A 20,282-nucleotide genomic window follows, 5' to 3' on the forward strand; every position below is an offset into this window, starting at 1 on the left:
TAGGTTACCAAGTGTGTCCACTCTGTTATACCCACCATTCCATATGGATTGATCACCAGAATACAGAAAACATGCAGAAAGAAGTCAAGGCAGAGACTTACTTCAAGAAAATTTCTAAGTGACTTTAAAAAGAAAATTTTTATGGCATGTCCAGAGTCCACAAGCCAGCTGTCAGAGTAACAGAAAGGTGACAGATCCAGAAACATCTCAGGAGACACTTTCCCTCTTGGGATTTCCATCCCCTGGCAGCCAGCCCACTGAAGCCATCTACCAGTGGCTCCAAGGAAACAAAATATCAACAGCCAAAGACAGATAAGACAGACAAGTGGCCACAGACACTTAACCCATGTGTCTCACATGACTTTTTGAAGAAGCCCCAGACGGCTTCTTTAAAGGAGCTCCAGATGACTTTTCAAAGCAGTCCCAGATAACTTCTCAAAGAAGTCCCAGTTGGCTTCTCAAGGAAGCCCTAGGAGGCATAGGCAACATCTCCTCCCAGCCTCAGACTATAGAAGTAACACAGCATCCAGTGTTGCGCTGAGTTCCCCAGATGCCAGCCTGCCTAGGCCCAGATGGAGTCTCAAGGAAGCCCCAGATGACTTCTAAAAGAAGTCCCAGGTGACCTCTCTGAGGAAATCCTACATGACATCTTGAGGAAGTCCCAGATGACTTCCTGAGTGTAAGTTCTGCCCCAGACCTTGCAGGCCCTATGCAGACACCTCCCTACCTCTTGGCTGTATTTCCCCCCAGTATTTGTATTACCTAGGTAACCTGGTACTCCTGAAAGCAGTCACTTCCCCCTCCAAGGTCACATCCCAGGCTGCCCTGGGTCATGCCTCCCATTGGACCAGGGGAAGACAAGGCCCTGAGGTCACATCTGGGTCCAGTGTGGCCACACCTTGCCACACCTCTTCCCATCCCTGGCCTAGATAAGTCATGGCCCAGGGGCGAGTCACCCCTTTCAGCCATGCCTCTCCACCATGCACAGCAGGTACAGCAGTTCAGTAAATAAACTTCCTGCCTGAATATCGTATGGAATTCTCTTCATTGGCTACCTAATGAAATCTACCTATTTAATACACCTTACACTGAGGAGGTCCTAGATGGCTTCTCAAAGAAGTCCCAGGAGGTGTGGGCAACATCTTGTCCCAGCCTCAGACTCAGGAAGTAATGGTGGATCCAGCCTTCCACTGAGTCTCCCCACATGCAAGCCTACCCAGACTCACCCTGGGAGGGTTTCCAAATGACTCCTGTCCATGTGGGTCACTAGGATTCAGACACTCAAGGGAGGATCTCACCTCTGAGAGTGGACACATTCACCTATGAGTGGGCTTCCCAGGGGCCAAAGACAAAGCCGTCCATATGTATTATCTCGCTAGGGCCTCCATATGTCATAACCTGAGAGCAAGAAAACCCACTGAGGCATGATTAAAGGTGACAAAGGAAAAATTTTATTTTATTGGAAAGATGCTGAAGAGGGGTACAGTTACATGAGTAAGGTAATGAGTACATTTCTTGTTGAACATTGTTACCCCCTCCTTTTTCTCCCTTCCATCCCTTACCTCCCTCTCCCCGCCCCATGAAGTTGTAAAGTTTGCTTCCAATCGTCTTGTGAGTATCACTGTTGCAATGGGTCATCCTGTGTCCTTATTTCAGCATTTTGTTATTCCCTTCCCCTCTTCAAAGTAGATAAGTTTATATACAAAATGCAGGGTATCAAAATACAGTGACATTAGGGGATATACTATAGGGGAAAGAAATTCAAAAGAAACAAAAAAAAATCACGTAGTACATTAAAAACAATGACAAAGAAAAACCTTGTGTCTGTATCTTGGGGTTCATTTCACTTGCATCATCTTATAAGGTTATATGTACATAGCTTTTGAGCTTTTCTGCTCATCTGATAAGCTTGTCATTATACATATAGTAGTTATTGCAAATAAGGGAAATCATGGGACCTACGTTTCTTTGGTCTGGCTTACTTCACTTAGTATGATTTTTTTCCAAGTCTTTCCATTTCCTAACAAATGGCGCAGGGTCATTCTTTCTGATAGAAGCATACAATTCCAATATTATATATACCACATTTTCTTGATCCATACATCTTCTGAGGGGCACCTGCATTAGTTCCATATCTTAGCTATGGTGAAAAATGGTGTGATAAACATAGTTGTGCTGGTAGCTTTAGTATGCCCTTGTTTGTGATCATTTGGTTAGATGCCCAGAAGTGGGATTGCTGGTCATAGGGGAGCTGTCTATGTAGTCTTCTGAGGAATCTCCATACTGCTTTCCAGAATGGTTGAACAAGTTTACACTGCAAAAGTGCAGTAGGGTTCCCTTGATTATAGTTCTTCATTATAGCCCTTCTGACTGGATGAGGTGGAATCTCAATGTTGTTTTGATTTGCTTTTCTTTTATGGCTAGAGAGGTGGAGCATTTCTTCATGCATCTATTGGCCATTCTTATTTCCTCTTCAGAGAAGTGGCTCTTTAAATCTTTAGCCAGCTTATTAATGGAATGGTTGTTTCTTTGAACATTTGTTTTGGGGGGATTTAATGTTTTGTGTTCTAAGAATATTTTAGATATGATCTTCTCCCAATACATGAGCTTTCTATTGATCTTGGTAGCTATGTCCTTTGCCGTGTAAAAGCTCTGTAGTTTAATGCAATCCTATTTGTCCAGCCTTTTCTTGATTTGTTCTGTTTCTAGGTCTCTATTAAGAAAATTTCAGCCTGTGCCAAGGAGCCCTAGAGTTTCTCCTATTCCCTCCTGTAATGTTTTCAAGGTATCTGCTTTGATTTCAAGGTCTTTGATCCATTTGGAGTTGATTCTGGTGCAGGGTGATATATAAGGATCTAACTTTAGTTTCCCACAGGGGTTTAACCAATTTTGCCAGCACCATTTACTCAAGATGCTGTCTTCCATTCTTTTTTTTTTTTTTTTTTTTTTTGCTCCCTTATCAAAGATTAGGTGGCTAGGTCTGTGGGTTCATTTCTGGGTCTTCAGATCTATTCCACTGGTCCTCAGGGCTGTTCTTGTGCCAGCACCAAGTTGTTTTGATTACTATGGTTTTGTAGTCGAGTTTGAAGTTTGGTATTCCTATTCCTCCAGGATTGTTCTTTTTACTAAGGATTATTTTTGCTATTCGGGGGTTTTTTATTATTCCATATGAATTTTTGGATTGCTTCTTCTATTTCATTGAAGAATGAAGTTGGGATATTAATAGGTACTGTCCTAGATTACCTCAGAACTAGGAACAACTGCAACCTACAAGGGGGCAAGCTTTTTTCCTTTTTCCTCCTTCGTACAAGTCTTGCCTCTCTGCTCTCCACAGGCCTCTCTGCCTCAGCACCTCTCTGCAGGCCTCTCTGCTCTCTGCAAGCCTCTCTATCTTACTGCAGGCCTCTCCAACTCTCAACAGGCCTCACCGATCTTTGCAGGCCTCTCCACTCTTCCACAGGCCTCTCCACCACTCTGTGGGCCTCTCTGACTCTCGGCAGGCCTCTCCAACTCTCTGCAGGCCTCTCCAGTCTTCCACAGGCCTCTCTACCTCTCTGTGGGCCTCTCCAATCTCCACAGGCCTCTTGGCACTTCACTGGCCTCTGTGCAGACTTCTCTACCACCATTCCTCCTCTCCACAGACCTTTTGGCTCTTCAATGACCTCTGCACAGGTCTCTCCACCACCCTGCCTCCTCTCCACAGGCCTCTTGGCTCTTCACTGGCCTCTGCATAGGCCTCTCCACCTCTCCTCAGCCTCTCCAATCTCCACAGGCCACTTTGATCTCCACAGGCCTCTCCACTCTTCATAGCCCTTTCCACAGGTCTCTCTGCTCTGCACAGGCCTCTTGGTGCTGCACAAGCCTTTCTACAGGCCTCATCAGCTGTGCACAAGCCTCTCCTCCAACACAGGTCTCCTCTCTAGCTGGCCTTGGCTCTCCTCAAGCCTGAGGAGAGCCCAGGTACTGCTTTGCTCTGGGAAGTGCCTCTCTTGCCACATGTCTTTGCCCTGTCTCCCTCCCTATCTCATCCCCCCCAGAACTCCCCTCCTCTATATCTGGTAGCCCGCCCCCCAAGCCACCCTTTGATGCCCCGCCTACATGGCAGTGACATAAGCATGAGGCAGGACTTCCTACCCCTCATGTTCTCACAGTTAGTAAAACTTCCAAATTCAAGTATAAATAGTCCATGACCATGGGCTGGGAAGGTGGCTCAGTGGTAGAGTGCTTGCCTTGCATGCATGAGGCCCTGGGTTCGATTCCGCAGCACCACATAAGCAAAAAGAAAAAAGCCGGAACTGGTGCTGTGGCTCAAGTGGTAGAGCGCTAGGCTTGAGCTGAAGAGCTGAGGGACAGCGCCCAGGCCCAGAGTTCAGGCCCCATGACCAGACCCCCCAAAAAATAAATAAATAAATAGTCCATGACCATCATCAACTTAGTATGGTCTAGATCCCTGCTCCATGTTCAAGATTTCTCTTGGGAAAAAAAAAAAAACCTTAAAATTAAACAGAAACATAAAAAGATATCTCAATGAAAGACATGTAAATCTTATTGTTTTTTAGCTATGACTAAAATTAAAAATTGTCAGTCTATCTTAAACATATCTCATCCTAGTTCAACAATCTCTTGCTCAAAAGTAATTAACAAAATATTATTAATAGGTTTATTAGAAACTCAAATGGTTTGTTCCAACTTTCTTATTTCTAAAAAGGAGAAAACACATATCAGTAGGAGATGGCTACATTGCTCTTTCATACTCACACTTGGTGAAATGTATTTCTCATCTTCATCGATTTCTAATGGTACAGCAATCAATTTCTGGAATGCCTTCTTCATTTTTTCTCGATCTCCGATGGCAAAATAACTGAGGATTAAGTTGTAGCCTGCCTTCAGATTTGGCGCCATGCTCATTATGTGTTCGAATGAATTAATGGCATCTGAATACTGACCCGTTTTAATAAATGTAACGCCAATGTTCTGCATTATTTTTATCCTAAATAAAATTAAGCACACATGAGACTTAAAGACTGAATTCTCCAGTGTAGTATTCAATATCTACCAGAGTATATGTTAAATTTCTCATTTTTAAAAATGTTATTGTCTTTATCCCCATATGAATATATAGTATATATCTTCACCGATATAAAAAAATTCACTTGTTTTGAGTATGACACACAGTGATTACCATTATATATTTACACAATTGTAGAAGTATATAACCACATAATTAAGCCATTTCTGTTTCCCAAAAAAGAAAATCTTGGGACTGGGAAGGTGGCTCAGTGGTAGAGCACTACTTGCCTTGCATGCATGAGGCCCTGGGTTCGATTCCTCAGCACCACATAAGCAAAAAGAAAAAAGCCGAAAGTGGTGCTGTGGCTTAAGTGGTAGAGTGCTAGCCTTGAGCTGAAGAGCTGAGGGACAGCGCCCAGGCCCAGAGTTCAGGCCTCACGACTGGACCCCAAAAAAAAAAAAAAAAAAAAGTCCATTAAGTCATTTCTCATTTTACCAGCCCGAGGCAATCACCAATTTACTTTGTCTCTGTTAATTTTAGACACTGTATATAAATGGAATCATACAACATGTGATACTGTGTCACACTTCATTTAATTGGCCTAATCATGCATTCTGTAGAAAGTATCAGAACTTATTGCTGCCAAACTCATTCTGTAATATGCAGAGAGTAGTGGTTAATCTTCCTTGTCTACTTTCAGCTTCTTGGCCTGAGCAGATGCCAGTTTTCTGGCTCTCTAGCATGGAGTAATTGTTAAACTATCCAGCCTCCAATCATATGAACCAGTATCTGTTCTGCTTTTGCTTCTCTAAAGAATCCTAATTAATACAGACTTATACTAAATCTTACTTTAACAATTATCTACTTAGTAGACATTTCAGTTATTTCCACTTTTTGCTATTATAATTAATGCTGTTATAAAGATTCATTTACAAGCCTTTGTGACATGCTACGTTTTCATTGCTCTTGTGTACCTATCTAGGAATGGAATTCCTGCATGTCTAAACTTTTAAGGAACTGCCTGTCATCCAAAGTAACTGTGCTGTTTTACATATCCAATACACAAGGTTTCCAATTTCTCAACATCTTCATGAATAACACTAGTGTGTGTCTTCTTGAGTTGAGAACAATTCCAATGGATGGGACCCCAAACCTGTTTCCAGCCCCCATTTCAACTACCTTTTCATAATTAACTGACTAGGCATGAATGCTTATTTCCCTGACTCATCTCATATGTACTTTATCTGGAGTTTGAGCCTTCTCTCACTGAAATAACCTATTTCAAATGTAACTTCCTCATAAAATCTTACTCTTAATCATTATTCCCTCAGTTGAATTACTGTAGCACTATCTCAATGACTAATTAAGCATTTAACACATACTATCAATATACTGCATTTCTCCAAATTAGTTCATATTTGGGTCTTACTTAGGTCAAAAGTATGTTAAGGACATCGTGTTCCATAAGCTAAATGATACTTGCTGACATTATTAAGATACTATCTAAAAACTCATAAAAGGTGACAAATACATTAATTGTCATAGTTCAATTGTACTCTGTGCTTAGAGGAAAAAGTAACCAGTAAATACACTGTTTCTCTTTTTGAATACTGGAGAAAACATCCCAACTTCCTCTTCTTCTTCTAAGGTTCAGAAGTAATCCCTTCATTAGAAAGATTGACAAGGGAACTTAGATCTTAGCCTTATATTCTAGTCTGACTGATTATAAATGACTGCTGCTATGATTTTTTTTCTTAGCATAAGTTGTATAATATAATACTAAGCCTGCATAGTAAATTCTACATTGATCAAGGAGTTTAAATTAGTTTCACTTGACCACATACTATGCCTTTGTTTTTCCTTCCTTTTTTTTTTTTTTTTTTTTTTTTGGTACTAGTACTTAAGTATCAGGGCTTAAACTCAGGGACTCATACACTTGCTCAGCATTTTGCCAGTTAATTGGAGGTAAGAGTCTCTCAGATTTGTCTACCCAGACTCTCTATCAAATTTGTCTATCAAACCTTGACCCTCAGATCTCAGCCTCCTGAGTAACTAGGATTACAGGCATTTGAGTACCAGACACACAGCTTAACTTTTAAATTGACATTATACAAATGCAAATTCTATGCCTCCATCAGAAAGAATGACACAGCCCCATTTGTTAGGAAATGGAAAGACTTGGAAAAATTATATTAAGTGAAGTAAGCCATGCCCAAAGAAACATAGGTCCCATGGTTTCCCTAATTTGCAATAACTGTAACTATAACTATACATCTAGGACAAGCAGGTCAAAAGCTATGCATATATGAACATATAAGATGATGCTAAGTGAAATGAACCCCAAGATAGGGACACAGTGGTTATATCTTTCTTGATGTTGTTTTTAATGTATTTATAATGTACTATGTGCTTTTTCTTTTGTTTCTTTTGTATGTTCTTCCTCAATGGTATAATCCCTGTTTTTACTGTATTTGATTCTGGTGCCCTGCATCTTGTATATACATTTTTCTAATTTGGGGAGGGGAAGGGAAATAACAAAATGCTGAAATAAGGATACAGGTAACAATGCTCGACAGGAAATGTACTCATTACCTTATTTGTGTAGCTGTAACCCCTCTGTACAGTATCTTTACAATAAAAAATATATACAAAAAACAAAAACAAATGCATCCAACTAGTCACAAGGGAAGAGAGAATAATATTACATATGTAACATACACAGACAATTCAAACTGTTCAACCCTCTGACAACAGATCATAAGAGTTATCATGCTTCTGAAAAACAAATTTGAATTTTACAGTCATCATAGTGTATGTAGACTTACCTCATTTCTTTATGGACACTTGGGATTTGATCTAAAGCCATTCGGTAGAACTTAATAGCTTTGGAGTAATTTCTTTGCTTTAAATAAATATTTCCCATATTCACCTTCAATATTCCTAATTTGAAAAATAATAGATGTGTAACATTTTCATTTTTGTACTTTTCTGATATTTTAGATGACCTAAAATTCACATGGACTGAAGTTTTCTCAAGTTATAAAACTTCATACATGGTCTAAAATTCAAACTCTGTAACAATGTGTTCAGCACTAATCTGTGAGAAAATGGAAAATGAAACTGAAAGATAGGTTGAGCCCTGAAAATATGGCTGGAAACAACTAATTTACACTGTAACAAAAGTATATTCTGCTAAAAAAAAAATTCACATGACAGTGACATTTTGCAATTAGACTCAATTATACTGCTTACATTTTAATAGGATACTAAGGAAAATGATGTTCTGATAATTTTAATATTGTAGTAAAATAACAATATAAATGCCATCTACAAACTCTAGTCTCAAGGATATATTCACATAAATTTTATGTGAATGAATGTTCCACAAGGTTGCCATGGCTCGTTCTGCTTATATCAGAATATATTTTTTGTTTACTAGCAAAGAGCACACTTCATCCCAACTATTCTTCATTTGTATTTGTGTGAATTTGCATTTAAATAATTGCTGTTTTTGTGGTACTTGGTTGGCAGTCAGACTTTCACACTTGTTAGGCATATACTATACTGCCTGTGCCAAGCTCACAGATTTTTATAATGCTGGTTATGTTTAAGGGTAAGGTCTTTTTGCTTGGATCAAATTAGAACATAATCCTTGTATTTACACTCTATTATTTACACTTTTCACCATATCTAGGATGTAAGACACCACACCCAGGATTTTCTGTCAACATGGGAGCATGTGAAGTTTTTATCTGGTTAGCCTCAAACTAAAATCTTCCCAAAATGTCTCCAAGTTTCTAGGATAAAAGACGTGAGCCACTGGACCCCAGCTTACAAATAGTATATTTAAGCAGGAAACTTATCATAAATGTAGATTTTTTAAGAGCATCTATCATTTCATTTCAAGAAGACATAAAGTAAAGTTCTGTGTAACACACAGAACAGTGACATGCTTTTTTGGAAAAATGGGTCATATATACTTACCTGCATTGCTGAACATCTTATTTTTCACTATAACTTGATATGTGTTTAATGCTTCAGTATACATTTCATTAGCTGAATACTGACTGGCCAAGTTGAAAAGAACCTAAGGAAGAAAAGATATATAATGACCATTATAGGTCCCTTTCACTTGTAATCTTTCCAGAGATTAAAACTCTATTGCAAAATCAGTTGCCTGTATTAAGACTCTGAGCTAAATGGGAAAGTAAGGTATGTAAAAGAAGGTATTAAGAGATCCCTTTTTATTTGCTTAGCCTTTGAGGACTTGGCTCACTGAAGATACTACAATATAAAGAAAGTATATCTTCAACTCTGAAGAAATTCTGCTAAAACTTAAAAGCAGTATTTTTTCTCACTGCCTTCATACATTATCTTATTTCCTTTTGACTTGACAGTCAACATCAGAACCTTCAGAGCATGATCGTAAGCAACCTTCAAGAAATAGTGAGAGGATAGGGATTCATAAGTACTAAAGATATTTTAATTTTTTTTTTTTTTGTCAGTCGTGGGGCTTGAACTCTGGGCCTGGGTGCTGTCCCTCAGCTCTTCAGCTCAAGGCTAGCGCTCTTAAAGATATTTTAAAAACTAATTTAAAAATCTTTACATAAAAAAGATTCATAAACTAATGACTGTTATTCATCTTATTTTGTGTACCTATGAAACAATCAGATTTTTAAAAGAAAACAAAAAGAGTTCAGGGAAAAAATAAGGACAGGGATAGGATGATCAATGGGTACCAAGTTAGAGTAAGACAGTTTTAAGAAGTCTTGTTACGATACTCTGCACAGCAGGATAATTGTAGATAACGATATATCATTCAGTATTTTAAAAATCTAAAAGAAAGGAGTGTGAATTTTTTAACTATACAGAAACGATTGTTTGAGAGACAGATATCCTGAACCTGACTTAAATATTATACTCTTGATAGATCAAAATATACATATATATAGATGAATACTTGTACACATATGTTACACGAAGCCCATAAATCTGTGTATTCTTTATATTTGTTATAACTCAGAGAAAAAAATAAACCTTAATTTTTTTTTGGGGGGGTCCGGTCGTGAGGCCTGAACTCTGGGCCTGGGCGCTGTCCCTCAGCTCTTCAGCTCAAGGCTAGCGCTCTACCACTTGAGCCACAGCACCACTTCTGGTTTTTTTCTTTTTGCTTATGTGGTGCTGAGGAATCGAACCCAGGCCTCAGGCATGCAAGACAAGCGCGCTACCACTGAGCCACCTTCCCAGCCCCAACCTTAAAATTTTTTGAGGATAAAAATATGACTTTTGACAACAAGCTTTTTAGTCAAAACATAAATTAAACTTAGCACATATTTCAATACTTACTGAGTAAGTTAAATCCAGATTGATATTCTCTGGAGTTGTAACTTGTTCTCGTTGTCTCACTAACACTCTTTCCATTCTTCCTGCATCTTTCGCTTTTTCTAAGGCCTGAAATCAGATTTATACTTTGTAAAATAATTCTGCACATCCAATGATTTCTATGCATTTGGGGAACTACCTACGTGAAAACTGGCTGATCTCATTTTCCCACCTTGGACTACCCGGATGTCCTGTGTATTCTCTGTACATAAACTTCCTTTAGCAAGACAAATCCTGGTTTATAATGGAGCTCACTCACCATCAGAATTTTCTTTTCTTTTTTTTTTTTTTGGTCCGGTCATGGGGCTTGAACTCTGGGCCTGGGGGCTGTCCCTCAGCTCTTCAGCTCAAGGCTAGCGCTCTACCACATGAGCCACAGCGCCACTTACGGCTTTTTTTCTTTTTTGCTTATGTGGTGCTAAGGAATCGAACCCAGGGCCTCAGGCATGCAAGGCAAGCACTCTACCACTGAGCCATCTTCCCAGCCCTCACCATCAAAATTTTCTGTGGGGTTTTTCAGGGAAAGTGTCAGAAACTAACTTTAGGCTATGTTTGCTCCAAGATTCTCTTTGCACATACATCTTTCCATCTCCTGGTGCCTAATACCTTCTCTTTCCTCCTAAGTGCTGAATCTTGGAATATTTTAATTCAGTCTTAGGAAACAGAAATTTACATAGATTTTATTCAGCTTTTGGGATACTCAAAATACAGAGTAAAGGACAACTATTGCTCAATGCTGCAAGAGATGCTGAGGTGGGCTCCCAGCCTTCTCAGAAGTCCAAGAGTCTTTCATTGATTTATGCAGACAAATGTAACCATAGACATTGCCTTTTTAAAACTAGAGTTTAAAATTTCAACAGTTCAGCCAGTTACTGATGGTTCATGCCTGGAACTCTAGTTATTAAGAAAGCTGATAAATCCCAGCTCAAAGACAGCCAAAGCAGAAATATCAATTAACCAACAAAAATCCAGAAGTAGAGGAGTGGCTTAAGTGGTAGAGCACCAGCCTTGAGTTAAAAAAGTCAAATGAGAACAGGACACCCTGCATACAAGCACAAGCACAAGCACACACACACACACGCACACAAAACAACAGAGTTCTATGATCAATAAAAAGTGGGGGTTTGGTGTTTTTTTTTTTAACTGATCATTTCTTTCTTATACTTTATGTGTGCAAATAGTATGGCTTGAACTCAGGGACTGGACAATGTCCCACAACTTCACAACTCAAACTCTTGAGACACAGCTCCAGTTTAGTATTCTGGTGGTTAATTGGAGATAAGAATGTCTCAGACTTTCCTGCCCAGGCTGGCTTCAAATCATGAGCCTAAGATCTCAGCTAGCCTAGTAGAAAGGACTATAAAAGGGAGCCACAGGTACCCAGACACTAATAGTTTTTATACTCTAAAAAGATAGGCTCACATATTACAAAATCAGTCCATTGTGTTGGTATCTGAGCTGTGAAGTAAGATTGTAATTCATGACTCTCAATTTCATCTTTGCAAAACAAAAATATCTGTATCTGTGTGTATCCTTAAAAGCAGAAACACACATCTATATTGGCTAGTTTATGAACTTACCAATTTTAAGTCTCCACAACTATTCGCAATACAGCTTTCTTCTACCAACTCATTTACTTTTTTCTCTAATTGTCTAATCTTTTCTTCTGGACTGTTAAAGAAAAAAAGCAGGTATAGTTTGCATTACTTTGCCACAAATAATCTATAGTAAAATTTACTTTCAATATGCTCCTAAATTTAAAAAATAGGTCACAGATGAGACAGATGTTTTTAGAACTGTCCTATGATCCAGCTATAACACTCGAGAATTTATCCAAAAGACATGAATGACATACATCCATGTTCATTGCTGCACTATTCACCAAAGCCAAGTTATGGAAACAACCCAGATAACCTTCAGTGAATTAATATATCTAGAGTAACATTAATTAATCCAGAGAGAGGAAGGGTGAAAAAATGTAGTCAAAATATTCAAAGTACTTATATAAAAATGGAACCAGGTAACTTGAGGAGATGAGTAGGTTTGAGAGAATGATGCAAAGGTTGGAACTGATCAACATGCACTATATTCATAAAATGACATATTGAACTGAAGCGCCTTTGTACTACTTATAATGAAAAAATACTTTTAAAAACATGTTTCAGCCAGGTGCCAGTGGCTCAGGCCTATAAACCTAGTTACTTAGGAGGTAGAGATCTGAAGATTGTGGTTTGAAGGTAGCCTGAACAGGAAGTCAGTGAGACTCTAATTAATCACCCAAAAAACGCCAGAAGTTGAGCTGTGTCTCAAGTGGTATAGCATTAGCCTTGAGCCAAAAGGCTCAGGGACAGCACCTAGGCCCTGAGTTCAAACACAAGCCTGGCATGGAAGAGCAAATTTATTACTGTACTTACTATCATTTCTACTGAAAAGGAAACTGAAAGTTTACAAAGTTAGGTATTTTGCTCCAAATCACAAAGTAGTAAGTTACAGATCCAGGATTTCGACCCAAGAAAGTATTCTAGGACCCTGGATAGCACCCCAAAAAGAAGGTTTTTCTTCTCTCCTCATTCTCTTGGCATCATAACGATGGAGAAAAGCCAAGAGAATCAAAGAGCCAAATCAGGAATGCTATTATTGAGCAGTTCAAATAAATCTCCACTAGGACTGTCTTCCTCCAGATCTCCTGCAATGCACCATAATAAATCTAAATTGTGTGTTTTTCAGTGAGACCAAAGAAGGATATTTTTAGGAGAGGATCACAAGGACTTAGTAGCTATGTGCATCTGATCATATAAAATAATGCTTATGGAAATGAACTCTTAAGAAAAACAGAAGCAAGAGGTTTTCTAGTGTATGGTTTGTAGTTCTCCTTTTCCCCCCTTCTGTTTTTTTGCTTTTGTTGATGCTTTTGATTTCTATACTCTTTGTCTTATATGTAAAATTATCTGATTTGGGGAGGGGTCAGCAGTGATACTCACTAAACACTATGTTGGAAATGAACTACACAGCTTGAGGAGTGTTGGGAGGGAAAAAAATTGGGAGAAAAGGGAGGAAGTGACACAGTTCAAAAAGAAATATACTCATTACCTGACTTATGTAACTAACTGTAACCCTCTATACATCACCTTTACAATAAAAAAGCAAAAAGTGTGTTTTTAAATTTATCTTCTGAGCTGAGGGACAGCACCCAGGCCCAGAGTTCAGGCCCCACGACCAGACCCCCCAAAAAATTTTTTTATCTTCTGTTGTTAACTGTTGAAAAGATCTTAAATGACATATTTAAATAAGAGAATGGGGGAGAGGGAGGGGGAGGGGGGATTATAGGGGAGGGGAAAGATGGGAAGGGATGGTAAGGGGAAACAAAGGAGGAGACAACAATGCTTGATAAGAAATGTACTTATTACCTTGTTCATGTAATTGTAACCTCTCTGTATGGTATTTTCACAATAAAAAATAAAAATAAATAAATAAATAAAAGAATATACTTTTATTAATAAATATGCTATCATGAACAAACAAATTTTCTGCAGAGGTTCCTCATTAGCCAAAAAGGCAATGTAAGTAATTTATACAATAGCCACAAGTACTGAGCTTAAGAATTACAATTTAGCCAGCCACTCACTGGTGGCTCATGCCTATAATCCTAGCTACTCTGGAGGCTGAGATACAAAGATAACAGTTCAAAGGCAGTCCAGGCAGATAAATCTGAGAGGCTTTTTTCTTCAATTAAACATCAGAAAGTTAAAAGTGAAGCTGTGACTCAAGTGGTAGAATACCACTTGAGCAAAAAGGCTGAAGGAAAAAAACAATGACAAAAGAATAGCATCTAGCCCCTGAGCTCAAGCTCCAGTACCAGCACAAAAACTGTATTACAATTTAAAATACACCGAGAAGCAAACCAATGTAGTGCTTAATAGCATCTGCTCTGAAATTAGATCAGTGGGATTTGATCTCAGTCTTGCCCTATTAGCCTTAGTCAATCAAGGTTACTGAATTCCCACTCTCACAACAAACTGGTGACAATAATAGCTCCTATTCTATTTTTAAAGCCCTTGAAACTGCCTGCACACAGCAACTGCTCGGTAAATATTAGCTGCTATTACCATTTGTAAAGTACAAATGGATACCCTAAGTTTGGTGCTGCAGTCTAGAAAACAGCCCAAAATTAAGCTAATTCTGTGGAAAATTGTTCAGTCTGAAGATGCAGTTCAGTAATGAAGTGTCTGTTCAGCAAGTGCAAGGCCTTGGGTTTGACCCAGCACCTAAAACATACAAAAATGAAATTAGTCAATAATAATGACAAACTAGCTTGTATTCTCTTAGTTTTAATCTTTGAAATGTCCTTTACAATAATCATCTTGTAATCTCACATTTATAAACCCATTTGGCCTCAGATTTAATTACTACTGGCACCTATAAAAACCAGACCACCACTGGCCACCAGTGGCTCACACTTGTCTAGGTACTCAGAAGGCTGACATCAAAGTTCAGAGCCAGCCAGGCAGGAAAGTCCATGAGACTCTTCTGTCCAACTAACCACCAAAAAAGCCAGAAGTAAAGCTGTGGCTTAAGTGGTAGAGCATCAGCGTTAAGCAGAAACAACGTCCAGGCCCTGAGTTCAAAGTACCCACCCCACCACATACACACAGAACAACAACAAAATCACACTTTATCACATAAAATTGCATAGAACACATACAATTGATAAGTTTGAGTCTGTTGCTAATTCTAAGAACTAGAGATGGCATTTTAAAAATTCATTATTATTAAGGAGTTGTAAAGGGGTTATGATTCTATAAATCAAGTAATGAGTGTAATTCTTCTCAGTCACCCCTTCCTTTGCTTTCCTCCATTTCCCTCTCTCATCTCCACAAGTTGCATGGTTCATTTTTTACAGTGTATTGAACATTATGCCCACATTCGTTCACTCTTCTTCCCTCCAGTCCTGTGTTCCTTTTGCCCTGCTAAAAAGGTAACAACAACAACAAAAAAAAATGTTTCTAACACACATTTTAAGTTATGTATTTGAGGGGAAAACATGTAGCCACAATACGCCAAAGCACAAGCACCTGCATACCTATCTTCGTTCTTGGCTTCCAAGGGAGGAGCTGGTCCCCGTGACTGACCAAGGGGATCAAATGCAGAGCCTGGGACAAAATCCAAGACTTCACAGTTACTTTGCAACCCAAAAAAATTGAAGGAAATATGAAATCTTACACAAGTTACTTCATTTACCTACTTATTAAACGACTTAGTATCTAATAAAAGAATATAACATGTGTCTACATAAATATTTCATGTTAGGAAATTGGGTAAGGTTTGTTTTTGCTAGTCCTAGGGCTTGAATTTAGGGCCTAGGCACTGACCCTGAGCTCCTTTTGTTTAAGGCTAGCACTCTACCACTTGAGCACAGCACCACTTCCGGATTTTTTTGTTTATGTGGTACTGAGGAATCAAACTCAGGGCTTCATGCATGCTAGACAAGCACTCTGTCACTACACCATATTCCCAGCCCAGAAACTGGTAAAATGATTAATACATAAGAAACTATATAAAGACTTATGGGTTAACATGTAAAAATAAAAATACTCTATTGGCATTTGCATCTGTATACCTAATATGAGCTCTGTGCTATCAATTGTGTGTTATAAGCTGGTACTAGCTTTTTAACTTTCATTAGTAATATAATAAATATTATTTTATCACTTTTATTACTTAACTTAGGTGATTAAATAAGATTTACCTTCAATTTTTAAATCAGCTTTAACTTACATAAAATAAAATGAATGTATTATAAGTGCATAGTTCAATACATTTTGACAATTATACATTGAAACAACTACAACCCCAACTGAACTATACAAAAATTTTCTCACTCATTGCATCGCCTTTATTTTGGGGTAAAAGTACAACATGGGATGAAACCCAGGGCTTTGCACTTAGACATGAGAGGCAAGTGTCCCACTCCTGAGCTATATCACAAGCACCTTCCCTCTTTTATTAATGGTACCTAAAATAATACAGTATCCTATAATCAGTGGCATATTAGATTTTCTTTAAAATATATATCTGTATACCATTTTAATATATTTACATACCACTAAAAAAGTATGTGTGCATGAGAGAAAGAGAGAGACCCCTTAAAAACTAGTAGAGACACCAAAACAAACCTCTCAGTGCTGCTTTGGTAAAACCAGCTGCTCTCACTGCTGTCATAGGTCGAGTAACTCCATCCTTCAAGGAAGAGGAATCATTGAACAACTGCTCTTAAATAAGATCTATCTCTATTTTATTCACAATTCTACGCATAACATATAGCTTTAAACAGCCCCAGGTTTTAATAGTGATTTTTAATTACTATATGCTTATTACTTACTTCTGTGTCATTGTAGATCAATGCTATCTCTATTTCTGTTTCCCTCTAAAGTTTTAATTCCTTAATCCAAATAGGCTTTTCTCAATTTGAAAAAGAAAAAATAGATACTTCCATGCCCATGAGAGAAGCACAGAAATGCTGTGATGTGGCATAGGAGAAGCAGGTTCTAGGTGTTTTGAGTAATCCAAATCCCAATGGTATGTACACGCCCCAACAGGGTTTCACTAGAAACCCAGGTCATAAATCTACTTCCTACTGAAGTAGAAGTACAATCCAAACTTAGTTCACAGTCTCAAGTTTGAGGGTCACAATGGAAACAACATCCTCTTTAACATTTTAAATATATAACAAAGGGAAAAAAATCTTGGTAACAAATCCTTGATAACATTTTCAGATTTCAAGAAAGGCATAAAACTAACCACCACAGAATAGACATACCTGAATAGCCCCTGTCATTGGTCTTCCCAAGGATGATGCCAGGGATGTCTTGGACTTATAATAAAGAGAAAAGTAAGTTTTAAAGATTCTTAAAAGCATCTACCTTTAATTTCAAAACCAAATTTAAGATGTTTTCTTCATAAGTCTTTTATTCCATCTATCAGCCAGTAAGTTTAAAATAATTTTCTTATTTGCCATCTCAGGTCATAACCAAGTGTAAGCAAGCTGCTATTCAACATTTCTGTAAATAAAGTTTTATTGGAACACTGCAAAGCCCCATCCATCTACACACTATTTATGGCTGTTTTTCATTACAAATATAGAGTTGGATGGGTAACTGTAATACAGACCACATTATCTGCAAAGCCTAAATTATCTGGCCCTTCACAGGAGAATTTATTGTGAACAGTATCAAGAATTAAAGGCTGATGAGTAAAAGTCAGTTATGTGACATAGAAGGCTACTTTCCCATTGTATGGAGGAACACTATGAAGGAAAGTATCCTGGGCCTTTTTTCTCCAGCCACTTCTCTGACCCCTGAATTCCTGATTCTTAATCCTTATAAGGACTAAGAGATACTTTCTACCTCATTCTTTTCTTTTGCAACCATTCCTCTTTTAATGTAAGCTAAAACATTGCCCAAATTGTATGTAATTTGGGCAAAACTAAAAGGTTTATCTTTTTCCCAGAGGTCTCTTAAGACTCAAATACATACAACTGAAATACTTGTCTTAACATTTTCTTTTCATTTATTGTGAAATTATTATAGTTATAAACATCATACACTAACAGAACATCTTACTTCACATAAAACAGATGAATGAACACAAAAGAGACTTGGTTATTTTATGAAGAAAATGAACAGAAGTCTATTCACAAACATAAATGGAAGAAGGTAATATAATAACTGACTAAAAAGCTCAAATCATGGCTGGGAATGTGGCTTAGTGGTAGAGTGCTTGCCCAAGCATGCATGAAGCCCTGGGTTTAATTCCTCAGTACCACAAGCACAGAAAAAGCCAGAAGAGGTGCTGTGGCTCAAGTGGGAGAGTGCTAGCCTTGAGCAAAAGAAACTCGGGGACAGTGCCCATGCCCTGAATTTAAGCCCCAGGTCTGGCAAACAAATACACACACATACACACACACACACACACACACACACAGCTCAAATTAGTTAATCATATTATGCATTTTTTTAATGTCTGTCACTCTCTGAAATGGAAAATCAATCTGAATCTTGACCTGAAAGCCAGCTGAGATTGTTTAGAACTGCCTCAAGTGAACTTATGTATAAGAAAAAGCATCTTAATATTTTCAGCTTACAAAAACCTACCCCATATCCAGTAGCTATAGGTCTAGTAACTGCCGTGCTTGGTATTTTAGCAGTTACCTTCGGGAGGAAAAAGAACATAGTTAACAGAATTCACATTAAGCTATATTAATAGAAACTGGGAAAGAAATGGAAAAATATAGATATCAATAAAATAGTTACATAAAAATTAGTATGATTTCTTCTAAATTATCTTCACTGTTAAGAAGCTCAGTTATATGAAATATTGAGAAGATTCTATTTGAATTTCATTTTCAAAGAGAAAAGGGATTTTGGAATGGTCTGAGGTACTGACAAGAAAGGTCTGCCTTTACGCTCACATCGATCACTCTAAACCTGCTGCATTCTCAGTACCACCAGGCACTGGCCTGAAGAACAGATACACGAAGTAGAGGCAGAGAACTGGTTTTGAATCTCAGTTCTCTCTCAACTGTGCTTATTTTTAATACCTTTCAACCTAAATCTGCTCCTCTTTCAAATAAAGATACAAAGTATACCAATCACACAGTTGTAGCTAGATCATATGGGACCATGCAAGAGTAAGTGTTCTAAACACATTAGCTGCTTGGCCTATTTGTTTGAAATATTTGATGAAATGCCACTCATAGAGGGATGCTATTTATGATTCAAAAGGCAGGAAACAAAGTAATTTCTTAAAACTCAGTTTGATGCCACGTGCTAGTGGATTACACCTCTAATCCTAGCTTTTTATAAGGCTAAAATCTAGAAGTCTTTAGTTCATGGCGAGTCCAAGAAGAAAAGGTTTACTATACTCTTGTCTCTAAAATGGCAAGCAAAAAGCAGGACTGGGACATGGTTTCAAATGGTATAGCACCAGCCTAGCAAACACAGGTCCTGAGTTAAACCTACTGATTTTCTTCCCCGTCCCCACCCTAAAGAAAAGATCCATTTAAATGCACTAGAAAAAGAGCCAATACAGTACAGAACCACCAGATATCAAAATAAGGACAAGAAGGGAAGGCTAGGGAGGCAAGTCTGAATTTGGGCTGCTTTTGTCCTACGGGCATCTATTTCTTTTACAAGCATGGCTGAGAATTTGAACATAGCTTCTGACAGACTTAGCCTGCAGAAAAACTCTGGAGATAAGGGCCTGCCAAGGAAGAAACCCTAAGACTCCTTTATGCTTGGCTTGCCATCTCAAAAGACTACAGCAACAGGGCTGGGAAGGTGGCTTAGTGGTAGAGCGCTTGCCTAGCATGGATGAAGCCCTGAGTCCAATTCCTCAGTACCACATAAACAGAAAAGGCTGGAAGTGATGCTATGGCTCAAGTGGCAGAGTGCAAGCCTTGAGCTGAAGAGCTGAGGGACAGCGCCCAGGCCCAGAGTTCAGGCCCCACGACCGGACCCAAAAAAAAAAAAAAAAATTCAATGCAATACATGTCAAAACCAACATTCTTCAATGATATAGAAGAAGCAATCCAAAAACTTATATAGGATAATATAAGACCCCGAATAGCAAAAACAATCCTTAGCAGGAAGAACAGTGCTGGAGGAATATCAATGCCAAATTTCAAACTCTATTACAAAGTTGTAGTAATTAAAACAAAAGCAAAAAAAAAACGAAAAGAGCTTGCTACTGTAATAGGCCTGAAAACCAATGGAATAGAAGACCCAGAAATGAGCCTACAGACCAATAGCTACCTAAGCTTTGATAAGGGAGCTAAAAACACAGGATGGAAGAAAGACAGGTGCAGAAATCTGAAGTTAGATCCTTATATATC

The 20,282-nt window shown here is 38.3% G+C and overlaps 1 protein-coding gene across 3 annotated transcripts in view; it reads right to left on the minus strand.

Moving 5' to 3' along the window:
* The window catches only part of Ift88 (intraflagellar transport 88), a 121,756-nt gene that overhangs the window by 78,424 nt on the left and 23,050 nt on the right, over nt 1–20,282 (minus strand). For 2 of the 3 annotated variants that reach the window (XM_042685625.1, XM_042685624.1), the window contains exons 4-12: nt 18,544–18,600; nt 17,211–17,264; nt 16,567–16,630; nt 15,474–15,543; nt 11,974–12,064; nt 10,358–10,462; nt 8,996–9,098; nt 7,837–7,951; nt 4,759–4,990 (exon numbers count right to left, since the gene is read on the minus strand). In XM_042685625.1, coding sequence (XP_042541559.1) covers nt 4,759–4,990; nt 7,837–7,951; nt 8,996–9,098; nt 10,358–10,462; nt 11,974–12,064; nt 15,474–15,543; nt 16,567–16,630; nt 17,211–17,264; nt 18,544–18,600 — 891 coding nt within the window. The remainder of the gene's footprint in view (nt 1–4,758; nt 4,991–7,836; nt 7,952–8,995; nt 9,099–10,357; nt 10,463–11,973; nt 12,065–15,473; nt 15,544–16,566; nt 16,631–17,210; nt 17,265–18,543; nt 18,601–20,282) is intronic. The other variant, XM_042685623.1, reaches the window with a different exon arrangement.

Source organism: Dipodomys spectabilis, unplaced genomic scaffold (assembly GCF_019054845.1).
Source record: "Dipodomys spectabilis isolate Male_0828 unplaced genomic scaffold, ASM1905484v1 ptg000095l, whole genome shotgun sequence".
Lineage (NCBI taxonomy): Eukaryota > Metazoa > Chordata > Mammalia > Rodentia > Heteromyidae > Dipodomys > Dipodomys spectabilis.